Source organism: Protopterus annectens, chromosome 1.part0 (genome assembly GCF_019279795.1).
Source record: "Protopterus annectens isolate FY-2018-M chromosome 1.part0, PAN1.0, whole genome shotgun sequence".
NCBI lineage: Eukaryota > Metazoa > Chordata > Ceratodontiformes > Protopteridae > Protopterus > Protopterus annectens.
The window spans coordinates 1,157,941,338-1,157,956,352 of NC_056725.1; the positions used below are offsets into that span (position 1 = coordinate 1,157,941,338).

Consider the following 15,015-nt stretch of genomic DNA (forward strand, 5'->3'; position numbering starts at 1 on the left):
TGAATGATCCACTTTTAGGCTGAAAGACCCCAGTCTTATTTATCCTTTGTAGGCTGGGTTAGTCCCACAAGGCTAGTAGTCTCTTCAGGGGAGAGCAGAGGAGGTATTTATACAACTAGGGTAAATTTGACCTGGGGATCAGTGAACTTCCTCTGCTCTTTAGGATAGGTGCCATGGGATCTTTTACATCCACCTGAGCTACCAACCATCTCAAGCAGATGGGGCCTCTAGTTTAACATCTCACCAGGAAACTGAGAATTATCTTACACAAAAATGAGTCTGCAAGTAAGGAGTTGGACAACTGAGTGTGTGGTCCACTTCAGTTTGTAGAACAAGAACTCTGAAAATGAAATACATATGGCCATCCAAAGAGTGGTTTTGAGTGTAACCATGTATGCTTTTGTGAGGTTGGAATGTTTGCCCTGTCTTTTTTATACAAATGTGTCCATGATTAGACTCACCATCTGGAGAGAGTGCCCCCGTATGCTGGACACAGCCTCTTGTTAAATCCACAACACAACAGGTCTCTACTATCACGTACAGTGTGAATAACATTTGGTATAATAGTAAAAAGGTAATACTTTTAACAAAAATAGGACTTTTTTGGTAAGGGTAAGAAAACATCAGGCTGTCAAACACACTGAAAAGTTCAAGTTCCAAAACTGAGCTGGGAAAGGTACAAATCTTTAGTGACACTGTTTCAGATGCCCAGCCCACGAAGTTTATTCTGGCAGTGCCCTTCTTAAAATATTCACTCTTGGAATGCTTTTCTATCTCTGTACCTATATCCATGTTTTTGTTCTTCTAAACACAGAATAAACTATTTCTGGCATTTAAAAGTGGTGTACTTGTACACTAAATGTGCTCCAACAAGAAAGTTCCAAAACAAATGTAGTATTAACACAATTACACTTTGAATTAATAAATATTTTATTAAAATATATATAAAATCAGGAATATAAAAAGGTATACTAAATTATGACAACCAATTAAACAAAAAATCTTGTGTCACAGCACAATGTATACATTCAAAGTGCTGTACACTTGTATATCAAGGGTTAAAATAATCACAGAACCAGAGTAGCACATCGGAACCCAATTACTGCTTAATACACATTAAAAATGCATCATTTATATATTTACACCAATGCCTTTATTGTTCCCAAGTGATGTCATCTCTTTTTAAGGTCATCTGTAGTTTCTGTACATTCTTTAGCAGCTGCAGACTGTTTTTGCTTTTCTGACCTGGTACGGACTTCTGCTGTGTCATCCTTGGAGAAGCTGGCATCGCTTTAACCACCTTTAGCTTATCACATCTGGGCTCTGCACTAGCTGAACGTTTCTTTTTGGGAGACTTCTGCTTCAGCTTCTGCACCTTCAGTAAGGCATTAACAGTGAATTAAAATACACATTACTTTCAAAACAATTTCATATATAACCATATAATTTAAAAAAATAACCAGCCATTAAGCAAGTCACTGCTGTGCAAATATTTTACCAGGTTAGTGGAGGTTGCAGTTGCATATGTGGCACACCAAGAGGGAATGACCTGATCATGTGATTGGTCTCCATCTTGAAGCAAAGCACCTCCGTTCCATTTTTTTCCCCTTTTTTTGCTGAAGTGTAGTACTTTCTCTACAGAAAACGGAACAGGATAGAGCATCTATGTTTTGAGGTAATTTTAAAATGCCCAAAGCTTTGTCTTCAGTGGAGGGCCAATACACATGTGACTGTTAGAACAATGGAAATTAGACCAAAGCCAATCTTGGGAAAATATCCCAAGAAAATGTGTTAAGTGCACACATTGCATATCAACAGCTGAATCCTTTCCCATTTAGAAATAACTTCTAGCTGGGATGAAACCACAGACCCTTAAAAAGAGACAGGCCAAGGATTATAATTAGAAGTTATGTACTCACCATAATGTTCCATCTGAATAGGTAGTTCATTTGTCTGCAACCTGTGGGTTACGGATCCGATATCGGATCCGAGCCGGCAACTTGTTTCAAGCTAATGGATCCGAGCTCCTAGCTCCTCCCTTCACCCATAATCCCCTGCTAACCCTCCATGACCTCAGATCGACAAAAGGATATCTAACTACCAGTAGATCCGAAGAAGGCCGGGGGGGGATGGTTGCAGACAAATGAACTACCTACTCAGATGGAACGTTATGGTGAGTACATAACTTCTAAATCTGAAGTAGAATGTTCATTTGTCAGCAACCTGTGGGACAGAGTCCCCAGCTACCTGCACCTTGGGTGGCCATCATGGAAGGATATTACGAAGCACCGCAGAGCCAAAGGATGCTCTCCCTCTAGAAAGCACGTCTAGTTTGTAGTAGTTAATAAAGGTATGAGATGAAGCCCAAGTGGCTGCAGAGCAAATATCATCCAATGGAACTCTAGTCTTGAAGGCTGCAGAGGTAGAAATTGAGTGGGTGGAATGAGCACGAACTCCTTCTGGTGCAGGTCTACCCGAGGCTTGATACGCCAATAGGATACATTGAGAAATCCAGCGAGATAAAGATACTTTAGAGGTAGCTTTCCCCAAGTTAAATCTGGCAAAAGAAACGAACAGCTGGTCGGATTGTCTATGGCCAGCTGTCCTATGAGTATAAAAGCAAAGCTGCCTATGAACATCTAATGAGTGCAGCTTGTACTCTCCCTTATTCTGATATTTAGGGAAGAAAACCGATAAATTTATGGATTGATTTATGTTGGTTTCTGATGCTATCTTGGGAAGAAAGGAGGGATTGATCCTGAGGTACACTCTATCTGGGTGAAAGATATGGTAAGGAGGCTTCACAGAGAGAGCTTGAAGCTCCGACACTCTTTTTGCTGAAGTGATGGCTACAAGGAATGCTGTTTTCTATGACAAGAATTTGAGATCTACTGAAGCAGCGAGTTCAAAGGGTGGAGCAGTCAAGGCTTGAAGAACTAATGTGAGATCCCAGGGGGGGAACGGCTTCCTTTACAGGGGGTCTAAGTAAAAAGGTGCCCTTGAGAAAGGTTTTACACAATTTGGCCGACATCAAAGTCGATATCATGTCCCACATGGTAATGTGATACGGCTGCCAATTGCACTTTGACATTTGAACAACTAGCACCTTCCTGAAAGAGTTCAGTTAGGAAGTCTAATATGGATGGAAGAGGAGCCGTAAAGGGATCTAGATTGTGATGCTCTGCCCAGATGGAAAAGCGTTTCCATTTACTGTGGTACACTTTCCTGGTGGAGGGCTTATGCGCTGCCACGAGGATGGCTTTGACTGGTGAAGAGATACTGGGAGTCCTAACTAGGAGTGGAACTGGAGCAACCAAGCTGTCAGTTTCAGATTGTCCAGGTTTGGAGTTGGTAAGTTCGACGGATGGGAGATGAGATCAGGAGTGGGATCTAGAATCCAAGGGTGATTCACAAGGTGAGACCACAGGTACGGGAACCAAATTTGCCGAAGCCAGAATGGGGCAATGAGGATCATCTTGCTCCCCCAACCGTGAGGCTTTCTGTAAGAGTTGTATCATTACTGGTAGAGGAGGATAGGCATAGAGTAAGACCAGGTGGCCAAGCATGCACCAGAGCGTCTCTTGGAGTTTCCCCTGGAGGGGGGATTAGAGCGAAGAAATTGCCGCATTTGGTGTTTGATGGAGATGCAAAAAGATCGCAGCAGGGTTGCCCCCATGTTGCGAATATCTGCTTCGCTACTAGTGGATTGAGAGACCACTCGTACGGGGTAAGAAGGGTGCGACTGAGCTTGTCCGCTAAGATGTTGGTCCTCCCCGGAATGTGCGTTGCAATCAGAAAGCTATTGGAGGAGATCGCCCATTCCCACACTCATGGCTTCGCGGCATAGAGGGTAAGATCTGGTTCCCCCCTGTTTGTTTATGTACCAGACCACAGACATGTTGTCCGACTGAATTGCAATCGTTCCTGTGGGGAGGAGGCCCTGAAGTGCTTGCAACGCCAACAGCACCGCTCTCATCTCCAGAACGTTGATATGCAGGGAGGTCTCTGTATCGTTCCATGTGCCTTGGACTGTCCTGCCTGAATAATGCCCCACCCCCCACCCAAGGCGGGAAGCATCCATGGTCACCGTGGCGAGAGGGGGAGAGGTGCAGAAGGGACGGCCCGTATGGAAGTTCGAGGCTTGGAGCCACCATAGTAGCGCCCTCCTGCAAGCCTTGCTGATAGCAATGGGATGGTGGAGAGGAAGGGATAGAAAGGACCATTGCACTAGAAGAGTCCATTGCAGTACCCGCATGTTCAAACGGGCGCATGGAAGGAGCGTAATCGCTGCCGCCATGGAGCCTAGTGCCCTCAGGACCAATTCCGCTGGTGAAGCCTCTGATTGGATGATAGCCCGCACATGAAGTTGTAAGTTCCGGATTCTCTCGTAAGTTAGGAAGGCTCGCAACTCTCTGGTGTCTATTCTGGCACCTATGAATTCTATGACCTGCGTTGGAGCCAGTAGAGATTTGCCGACGTTGATAGTAATGCCTAACTGTGGGGCTAGACGGAGAAAGAAGTCTCTGGCTGAGCAAAGTAGATGCCTTGTTGGTGCGGTCAGGAGCCAGTCGTCCAGGTACGGAAAGACCTGTAGTCCCTGGAGTCTCAGGTGGGCCGCAATCACTGCTAATACCTTGGTGAACACCCTGGGGGCTGTGGTGAGGCCAAAGGGAAGGACCCTGAACTGGTAGTGACTGGCCCCCAGCCGGAAGCGAAGGAACCTCCTGGATCGTTTGTCCATTAAAATGTGGTAGTACGCATCCTTGAGGTCTATGGAGCACATCCAATCGTTCTCCCTCAAAAGGGGGAGAATAGATTGAAGAGTGACCATCCGGAATTTTTCCTTGGTTACTGACAGGTTCAAGCGGGAAAGGTCTAGGATCGGTCTCAAGTCCCCCGTCTTTTTGGCACCAAAAAAAACCTGGAGTAGAACCCTAATCCGCGCTGGTCTTGGGGGACGGGCTGGATGGCTCTTTTTCTTAGCAGTTGCTGAATTTCTGCAGCTGCGGCCTCCCTCTGATCGGGTGGTACATCGGGGAGGTTCTTGGATTTGGGGACATGGAGTAGTGGTATTTTATACCCTCTGGATATAATGCGAACCACCCAGCGGTCTGTTGTGATGGACTCCCATGCTGCTAGGTGTTCCGAGAAGCGCCCGACTGCCTCCAGAGTGGAGCAGCCAGGCAACCCCTCAGGGCTGCTGCGTGGGCCGCTCAGAGAAAGGTTCTCTGGACCCAAAGTTTCTCGGAGCCCCTCTGCCCCCTGGGGTGGCATCCTCCCTGTCCACCTCTGCAACGGTAGGACTGGTTTGCCACGGTAGGACTGGTTGTCCGGAGCTGGTTGGGAATGTTGTGATATTCGGATCATCATCTTCTGACCCTTTTGGTTCCTCGAAAAGGACCGCTGGGGAGCAGAGAAGCGGACTCCGATGGCAGACAACGTCTTCCCGTCCTTCTCGCTCTGGACAAGTGTCTCGCGAACTGTTTTGCCAAATAGGGCAGAACCATCGAAAGGGGCGTTCGCGAAGGATGCTTTAAAGGGCTCCACAAAATCACAATGACGGAGCCAGGCCTGGCGTCTCATGACTAGGCCTGCTTCGCTAGCCCTAGCGGCTCCCTCTGTGGCGTGGGACAATAGCCGCATAGAGGTATTTGAAATTGATCTCAGAGTGGCCATTCGGGTGGAGTACAATTGTTTGTCATCCTCCGACATGGACTCAGGGGGGGATGCAGCGTATTCTTTGATAAGATCCCGCTGCATCCTGATGACATGTGCCATATAGTTCAGAGACCTTACCGAGAAGGTCGCTGAACTAAAGACTCGCTTCCCTAAACGGTCAAACGAGACTCTTTGCTCGGTGGATGGACTGAGGGGCTCTCCTGAGCCAATTCCCTCTTTGTGGCTGCCGCCGTCAACATGGCATTTACGGGGGGGCCCCTTACTCTAATGTGATCGGTCTGAGGGGGGGGGGCTAAGAATTCTATCCGGGCGTTTCGGTATTGGGTCCACGGTGTCCGGATCCTTCCATGCCCTGGTGGTAATGAGGTCCACCAGGGGGTCGGCCGGAAGGGACACCCAACAGGTAGATGGGCCTGCCTCGAATGCCTCCAGAAACACGGACTCGTCAGAGGAAGACTTGGGGGCAGACCACCCACCTCTGATCCTCAGCATCTCCATGATGTCTCCAAAGGAGACATCCTCAGGGGGCGATCTTGGGGAGCCTTCCCCTTCCTCCAAGTCCGTGTCCTCGGTTAAGGACTCACGGGAGTCCACATGCCTCTTTTTGCACTTATGCTTACGGGGAACTTCCTCGGGGGGACTGTCCGAGGAGGCCTCGCCAGCAACATCTTGTTCCAATGGAACCATCTGTGACATCGAAGCAGGCTGTCCCTTTGGCCGGGTGATGGAAGCCTGGCCCAGCAGAGAGGGAGTGCAGGGTGGAGCCGATGCAAGGACCGGGGGTCCGGATGCTCTCAACAGAGCCCTCTCCACAACATCGAAGGCCGAGGGAGAGCCACTCTCTAATGGATCCGAAAGTCGGCTCCTACTCGGATCCGATGAAGGGATCGGAGCCGGCGCAGAGACCGTCGGATCTGAGGGACCAGTGGGCTCCGACCTGTACGGAGCCGAAGGCACACGGAATCCCCCGAATCTGAAGCTCGGACCACAGCTCCGAGTGGTCGGATCTGACAGGCTCGAGGGTAGGGTTGGATCCGAAGTACCAAGTACTGTCGGTGCCGACCCACCCCCGGCTCCAACGCTGCTCGGCTCCGAACCCGGATAGCGGGTCGGAGAAGGAGCAATAGGGTGGAAAAAAGGTGTTGAGCTCCCCCCCCCTGGGGGGGAGGCAAGAGCACTCCCATCTGCAGATGGGCCTGGATGAATCTTCGCATCATCCGGTCCAAGTCTGCATCGTTTAAACTAAAAGTAGATCTCGAAGAGGCCACCGAGGCAGGCCTGGAATGCCGCCGCGATGACCTTAATGGAGATCGGGTCTCCTCCTCCTCGGGCCTGGGGAGAAACAAGGGGATCGGAGCCTAGGAGGAGGAGACCTAGAAGCAGTGGAGGGAGAAGCCCGCTTAGCTGGCGGGGCCGAAACGGAGGTCTCGGCCCGCCGCTTGTGGTGCTTCTCCCTCCGTTTCTCCCTGTCCTCCGACACTTTAGCAAGAGTTTGAGTCCCGGACGGAGGCAGGGGGGCAGGAGTGGCAGCGACCACAGGCTGTGGTGGAGCCACGGGAGCAGCAGAGGTAGCGGAGGCCGAAGCCGAGTCCGGGAGTAAAAGTCCCGCAAGGACCAGCTTCGACCTCTGCTCTTTCAGTGCCCTGGGGTTGAATGCTGCACAGATGGTACAGCCTGAGATAAGGTGTTCAACCCCAAGGCACCGAATGCACTGAGTGTGGCCATCAGCCGGGGAGAGCTTATGGCCACACTTGGTACATTTGGAAAATATGGCTTTTGGGGCCTCAGCCATTTTTTTTAAAGAAAAAAACAACTACACACACACAGCCCCCAAAAAGAAACACAACACACATGCACACACTAACGACCAGCGAAGGGAGGGGGAACTAATTAAAGAAAAAATAATAAGGGAGCCTAACACTTACACACTTTTTCTTATTTAATTTAACTAAAAAAGAAAAATTCTGACAGGAAAAGTACAGATAAATGCAGTAAAATTCCACTTAGCTGACGAGTTCAAAAGGATCCAGCCATCCACAAGCACGGCAAACTAGATCTGAGGTCATGGAGGGTTAGCAGGGGATTATGGGTGAAGGGAGGAGCTAGGAGCTCTGATCCATTAGCTTGAAACAAGTTGCCGGCTCGGATCTGATATCGGATCCGTAACCCACAGGTCGCTGACAAATGAACATCCTACTTCAGATCTATGGTTATCTGGCATTTGGGATAGACATACAAGGCACAGTTGTGTCTTTCGGCTTTTCCTGGTTGGGGGTCGCCACAGTGGAACTCCGGTCCGCTAATGATTGGCAGTATATTTTTACATGCCGAGTTGCCAGCCCTGACGCAAAGTAGATTTTTACATGCCGAGTTGCCAGCCCTGACGCACAACCTTCAACGAAGGTCCGCCCATTCACGCATGTCTCCAGACAGAAGGCGCTCTAGCTAAGAATCGAACCGGACAGCGTCTTACTGTGAGGCAACAATGCTACCGCAGCAGCACCACCACCGCAGTACAAGGCACAGTATTCTGCAAAAGTATCTGTTGCGTACCATATGACAGCATGCACTGCAAATGTCTGAAATGGGTGCAGGGCATGTTTTCCTACTGAGATGGTCACTACCTAGGATAAGGACACAGTCTTTTGTGTAATGGAACAGCAGTAATGTGAACCAGGCTCATTTCAGAAAGTTTTCCGCACAGCCGGTAGAGCAAAATACAAAGGATAATAAAAAAAAAAACTGTCTATTTATTCTTTGTTACTATGAATGGAGAAATGGAAATGAACTTTGCATTCATTTGCAAAGCACTCTACTTCCTCATTTTAGAAATGGCAACGTAAGCTGAAAATATAGTTAGTCATAATAAAAGTTACATTACCTTTATTAGGAATTTGGGATAGTGTGACGGACAATCATATTTTTGAAAACAGTGGAAGATGCCTGTTAGTGTAGAAGAACTGAAGTACATGAAGACAAAGGTGACCGACTTGAAAAGCAGCTTTTTAAGGAAATAATTGAAAATACAACTGTATACTTCAAAGTTTGTACAATCAGATTCTACACGGTTATCATAAATTAAACAGGAAGATGAACCAAGGCAAATGTCTACAAAGGCTTGAGAAATCCGAGGTGGCACATAAGAATCCCACGATAACAGTACTAAGACACAGGACTTCCAAGATGGCTATACACAGAGTAACAGCTTAATTCTGGCTCTTCCAGTCTGAAAACAGAAACTTGGCAGAGAAAGCCAGTGGACCTATATTTATGGGTAAACTTCAGTAATTGACTAGTAAGTGCACTGTCTAGATGCTAGGAAAAAAATGAAATATAAAGGACCTGGGGGAAAATCAACTACAAACGTGGAAAAAAACAGACTGGGAAAAGTACTGCAGTTGTTCAGAAAGAAGCAGTGCAAGATTCAGACATTACTTCCAGTAACCTAGAGGAAAGTATAAAGCAGCTGCACACAGACCTGGTTAAAATGAATGATGCATTGCGGTATATCAACAGAAACAATAAAAATCTGGAAAAATGGAAGAAGCTTTGAAAAGATATTCAGATAAGGTAACAGAACTGCAAAACTCAGAGGTTGAAATTAAGAAAAGGCTGGCTGAATATGAGACTGCACAAGCAGAGATGTTTAAAAAAAAATAATAGAGCACGTAGGGAAAAACTGAGATCTTCTGCTGTACCACAGAAGATGAAAAGGAAGACTGTATTAATTTTATGAAAGTACAAATAAGCAAACATATTGGTATCCACAACAAGAATTGATAACTGAAAGGGCACAATGTGTGTATGCTCCAAACCTGGCTATGAGAAAACAACTTAGACCCTTAACACTAAAAATGCAATCTTACCAGCAGAAGGACTTGATTCTGACAAAAATGTTGCAGAAACACAAAGTACTAAAAGTGGGAGACAGCAGAATGTTTGTGGAGAATGACTACTCATTGCACACCAGAATGAAAAGGAATAAGTTTATTCCATTATATAGGGCATGCTGAGAAGCAGGAAGGAGATTCAAACTGCTGTACTTGGCTATCCTAAAAATATTTTCCCTGGAGGAACAAAACCATTTTTGATGAAGTACATGTTAAGAAAGAAATACAAACGTTTGTCCAACAAAAAGTGAGCTGTGAAACAGAAAGATTCTGCTTCTTGTTCTTCTGGTAATAAAGACCACAGCCAGACTGTCACAGTCAAACCTTAAAACTTGTAGGGGACTTTAAAGCATCTATAAACCAAAAAAAAAAAAAAAAGAGAGCACTAAGCATTGCGAGTTCTCAGCAATAATTTTATTACAAAAAGTTAAGCGCTTTCGTCAATACCAGTTGACTGCAATGCTTAATGCTCTTTTTTTTTGTTTTATAGTGGTTTATTTGAGCACTACTGCACCACTTATTTTGACTTTAAAGCATCTGCCCTACTTCATGTCATTAACGTTTGGAAACTAAAATCAGTAAACTGGACATTGACAAATATGGGATTAGAAAGCAATAATTATATTTGTGAAATAGGACAGAACAAGAAAATCTGGAAATATTGGACTTGCTTGGACTTTGTTAAACTTGCAGGGGACTCTACATCTGCCTTACTTCATGTCATTAATGTTTGGCAAAATACTCAGGAGAGGGAAAGATAAGAGAGAGTTAACAGTAAGTAAAAACATGTTTCTTAATAGTATTACTTAAGTGCTGCATGATTTTCTCTGCATCTTATAATTTTTTTTCAGTTATTTTTAAGTGTAATGTGGATATTAAATAGGTGCTTCTGTTTATTCTTTGTTTCTCCCTTTTCTCTTTCTCCTTGTTTAGTTTTAAGAAATGTAGGCACTACAATGTAAAAAAACAGGATCTGGTGAAAATAGCATGACAAAAATAAAATTATTGTGCTTCTTTTCATTCTTGCATAGGAGGAATGACTGCAATAACTTTATATAGTAACACTTTTTCTGCCATTTTACACATTATTCCAGTGTCTCACTGCTATTTTTCTGCTGTGTTAAATATTCTCTAGTGTTTTTTTCTGAAACTAGGGTAGCCAGTAGCTGTAGTATAGTCCATATCCAGGCCTGCTGCTTCTGGAACGGTTTGTAGTGGTTTGTTTGTTCTGAGCATGTTTTCCAGTCCATCTTCTACTGGAAGGGGCCTATCTGCACATCTGTGAGAAAATTGTGTTCAATTGGCACCTGACTGGTAAAGAAAGGCCAGTCTAGGGCTTGGGATAAGCATCCTCACTGGTCCTTTTTAATTTTATTAGATGTTTTTTTTCAACTTTTAGCTTCTGGTATTTAGGCCCTGCATCTGAGCAGGTTTCTGCTTGTTTGCGCATTAAGTACCACTGCGCACTTCTGTGCAATTCTGCATCAAAGTCAGACAGTTAAATTTAACAAATTTCCCCTTAAAACAAACCCAGGAAGAAATATCCATTCGCCGAGCTTCTCCATGATCTTTTCTGAAAAGCCACCCCCTAGTGACAACAGTCTTCACCTAGAATTATGAATAGTTGGACTACCCTGGTTTCTCCTGCCATCCTTGTTTAATTGGGTCTTGAGGCAGTGCAACAATTTCCTCATGTACACAGACAACAGTCTACTAATAACACAGTCTAATACAGAGTGAGAGAGATGTATTTACACCAAGAATCTAGAATCCATGCTCTTTCGCACTCAAAACAGTAACACTGAAGGTTGCCAGTTCACCCATTACTACATATTTACAGTACCACTACTCATAAATACAGTACGCTTCAGACACAAATCCAAATATGCAGAGGTTCTCTCGAAAAACTTACTGAAACACCAGCGACCTCCAAAACACAAGTCTGCTACAGCTAAGATGATCTCCACAGTACCAATGACACACAGCAACACCAGTGTCTCACCCACCAAGCTCGTAAGGCGCAACACTCAGAAAATCAAGCTTTCTTGTCATTGGAGACTCAATAGTGAGACACATGGATGTCCCACTCACCAGGCTGGACAAGGAGAAAGTCAGTCAGCTGCCTGTCTGGTTCCAAGATTCGCCAAATCATGCATTCATTTAGGTCTCTCAGCAACAAGTACAGTTACGACTCTGTCATAGCTCATGTTGGTGTGAATGACCTGAGATGTACCTCACTGGACTATATGAAGACAGACTTGGTCAAGGCTCTCTTAGTGTGTTCCAGGCAGGTATAACCCTAGCCTTGAGCAGCATACTACCTTCATCTAGAATGATGCCACAGTATAAACAAAAGATTTATTGATTTCAATCACTGGCTTAGTTTTTGATGGCATTCCAAGGGGATCCAGTTCCTGTCTGCCTGGGAAGTCATGGTCGACAAACCTCACTGCTTTGCCAGAGATGGTTTGCACCTGGCATCCCTAGGCTTTCGGCTGCTGGCAAATGCTCCTGCCACCCCCCATAGTGCCCTTTTTAGACAAGGTCTCAAACAACATTACCAACATGAAATTAACCAACCAGAATAAAATATGGTTCATCCTGCTAAATGCTAGGAGCTTAAACCAAAAACTGCACTCCCTGGAAGCACTTCTGTCACTAGAAGATGTACATATCTGTGCAGTCACAGAAACCTGGTTTAAGGCCTCAGAGAGTATCTCGGCCCAGCCAGACTACAACGCCTTCCATACACCTTTAGACAGCCAAATGAACGTGTGAAAACCAAAGGAGGTGGTGTTTCACTCTATATTAGAGATAACTTCACCCGATATCTAGTTAGACTGGACAAAGTACAGTTTTGTACCTACCATAAATGTAGATGTTCGAAGATCCACATTGCTGCAGTCCTTACACTTGGGTAGTCCGCTGTCCTCGGTCGGCCCGAATATCAAAGTATAAGGCTGACGTCGGTCAAGGCGCATTAGACTGACATCAGGACGTCAGGGTACAAATGCGCATGACCGACGTCATATCCTCAGTCTTTTCTTGCCCCAGATGTCAGAAGACCCTAAAAGAAAGGTCAAAACCAAAAGACAGCAAACAACCAACCAACCACCCTTGCACTAATAATATGTACCATATATACAATATACACAATATTTACAACCCAACCCACACAACCGCCTCTAACTACAGAGGGAAGGAGGGAGGAATTGGACTGCAGCAATGTGGATCTTGAACATCTACATTTATGGTAGGTACAAAACTGTACTATGTTCTTCATCTCACATTGCTGCAGTCCTTACACTTGGGTAGAATCCCAAAGCAGAGGTAAGGGAGGATGGCAAAACTATAAAGAAGCAGGAGCTGCCAAAATGCCCTGTAAAATAGCAGTGGCAAAACCAGCCCTAGATTTAGAGTAAAGTGGAAGGTGATAATGCTTAGAGAAAGTATGCACTGAACTCCAAGTAGCTGCCTCCAAAATATCTTTAGTTGCCACCCCCCTTAAAAAAGCTGTCAAAGTGGCAGTAGCCCTAGTGGAATGAGGCCTAATCCCAGCTGGAATCTCCTTGCCATGATGGGAATAACAGAAAGCAATGCAAAACCCAATCCACTTAGAAATAGTTTGTTTTGACACAGGCTTGCCCTGAGAACTCAAAGCAAAAGAAACAAATAACTGCTGAGACTGCCTGAACCCTTTAGTTCTGCTCAAATAATATCGCAGCTGCCTGTGTACATCTAAGGTGTGCAAAATCTTTTCCACTTTATTTTGGGGATTTGCATAAAAAGTAGGCAAATGAATAGTTTGGTTTAAAGCCACACTAGAAACCACTTTAGGCATAAAGGAAGGATTAGTACGCAAAGATACCCTATCCTTATGGAAAATTAAGAAAGGCTCAACCGCCATAAGGGCCTGCAATTCAGAAACCCTTCTTGCAGAGGTAATGGCCAACAAAAAAGCAGTCTTCCATGATAAATATTTCAACTCGGTAGTAGCTGCAGGCTCAAAAGGTTGTAGAGTGAGTTTCTCCAACACAAAATTGAGATCCCAAGCAGGAGTAGGAGCTCACGTGGGGTCTTATATTCTTTGCCCTCTAAGAAATTGCTTGAACAAAGGATGAGAAAACAATGGTGGGTCACAATCATAGTGAGCGAAATTGCTGCAGCATGAACCTTAATAGAAGAGAAGGACAAACCTTTGTCCAGTAACTCAGTAAGATATTGAAGAGCCATACTTAAATTAGGCTCAGAAACATCAAAATCCTTTGCTGCACTCCAAAATAAAAATCTCTTCCATTTATCTGCGTACACTTTCCTTGTACTAGGCCTTCTAGCTTCCAAAATAACATTCAAAACTTGCTGTGGAAGTTGAGACCCTCTATGGTTCAAAACAGAATATGCCAGGCTGTTAGGTGAAGAGAGTGAAGCTTGACATTGAGTAAATGACTGTCCTCCTGAGACAACAGGTGTGGAATCGAAGGCAAAGGCCATGGAGGCTCCCTGCACCAGACTTCTCAGTAATGGGTACCAGTGCTGTCGAGGCCAATCTGGAGCTATTAAAATCATCTTTGGCTTGTCCTGTCTGACCTTTAGAAGTACCTTTGGGAGGAGAGGCAGAGGTGGAAAGGCATACACATGAAGATTGCTCCAATTGAAAGAAAGAGCATCCACTTTCCAAGCTGTGGGATGAAACCTTTTCATGCAAAACTTTGGCAGCTGGTGGTTTAGTGGAGAAGCGAACAGATCTATGTCTGGAGTTCCCCATGACACTGTCAATTTCTGAAATACATGAGGATCCAATTTCCACTCGTGGGGATCCATAATTCGTCTGCTCAACACATCTGCTAAGGAGTTCTGTGCTCCCGGCAGAAACCTTGCCTGAAGATGTAGCTGTAAACTGAGAGCAGTCTCCCACAAAATCATTGCTTGCCTGCATAGAGGATAAGAATGTGTTCCCCTTGCTTGTTGATGTACCACATGACAGTTGTGTTGTCTGTTAGAATCAACACCTGCCCTGGAAGAAGTAAATCCTTGAAAGCTATTAATGCAAACTGGACTGCTAACATCTCCTTCAAGTTGATATGTAGATGCTGTAGTCTGGCAGGCCACTTGTCTTGTATCCACTTTCCATTTAGATGAGCTCCCCAAGCTTTGTCTGAGGCATCTGTTGTTAGAATCTGACTCGCCTCTGGCCGGGTCACAGAGAGTCCCTTGTTTAGGTGACATTCCTGAGCCCACCACAAAAATTCCTTTTGAATGCAAGGTATTATTTGAATGACAGTGTCCAGATCCTGGCAGTGCTGTGTCCATACGTTTTTGAGATACCATTGTAGCTTCTTCATATGCAGTTTGGCATTGGGAAGCACCAGAATACAAGATGCCATGAACCCCAAGGCTTGAAGGACTGTCCTTGCAGTCAGCCTGGACTGATGAGACAATTGATGAA

The 15,015-nt window shown here is 45.3% G+C and overlaps 1 protein-coding gene across 4 annotated transcripts in view; it reads right to left on the minus strand.

Moving 5' to 3' along the window:
• Positions 1-957: 957 nt before the first annotated feature.
• The window catches only part of CEP57L1 (centrosomal protein 57 like 1), a 971,979-nt gene continuing 957,921 nt past the window's right edge, over positions 958-15,015 (minus strand). For all 4 annotated transcript variants that reach the window (XM_044065279.1, XM_044065261.1, XM_044065253.1 and 1 more), the window contains exon 11: positions 958-1,375. In XM_044065279.1, coding sequence (XP_043921214.1) covers positions 1,154-1,375 — 222 coding nt within the window. In that variant the 3' untranslated portion in view covers positions 958-1,153. The remainder of the gene's footprint in view (positions 1,376-15,015) is intronic.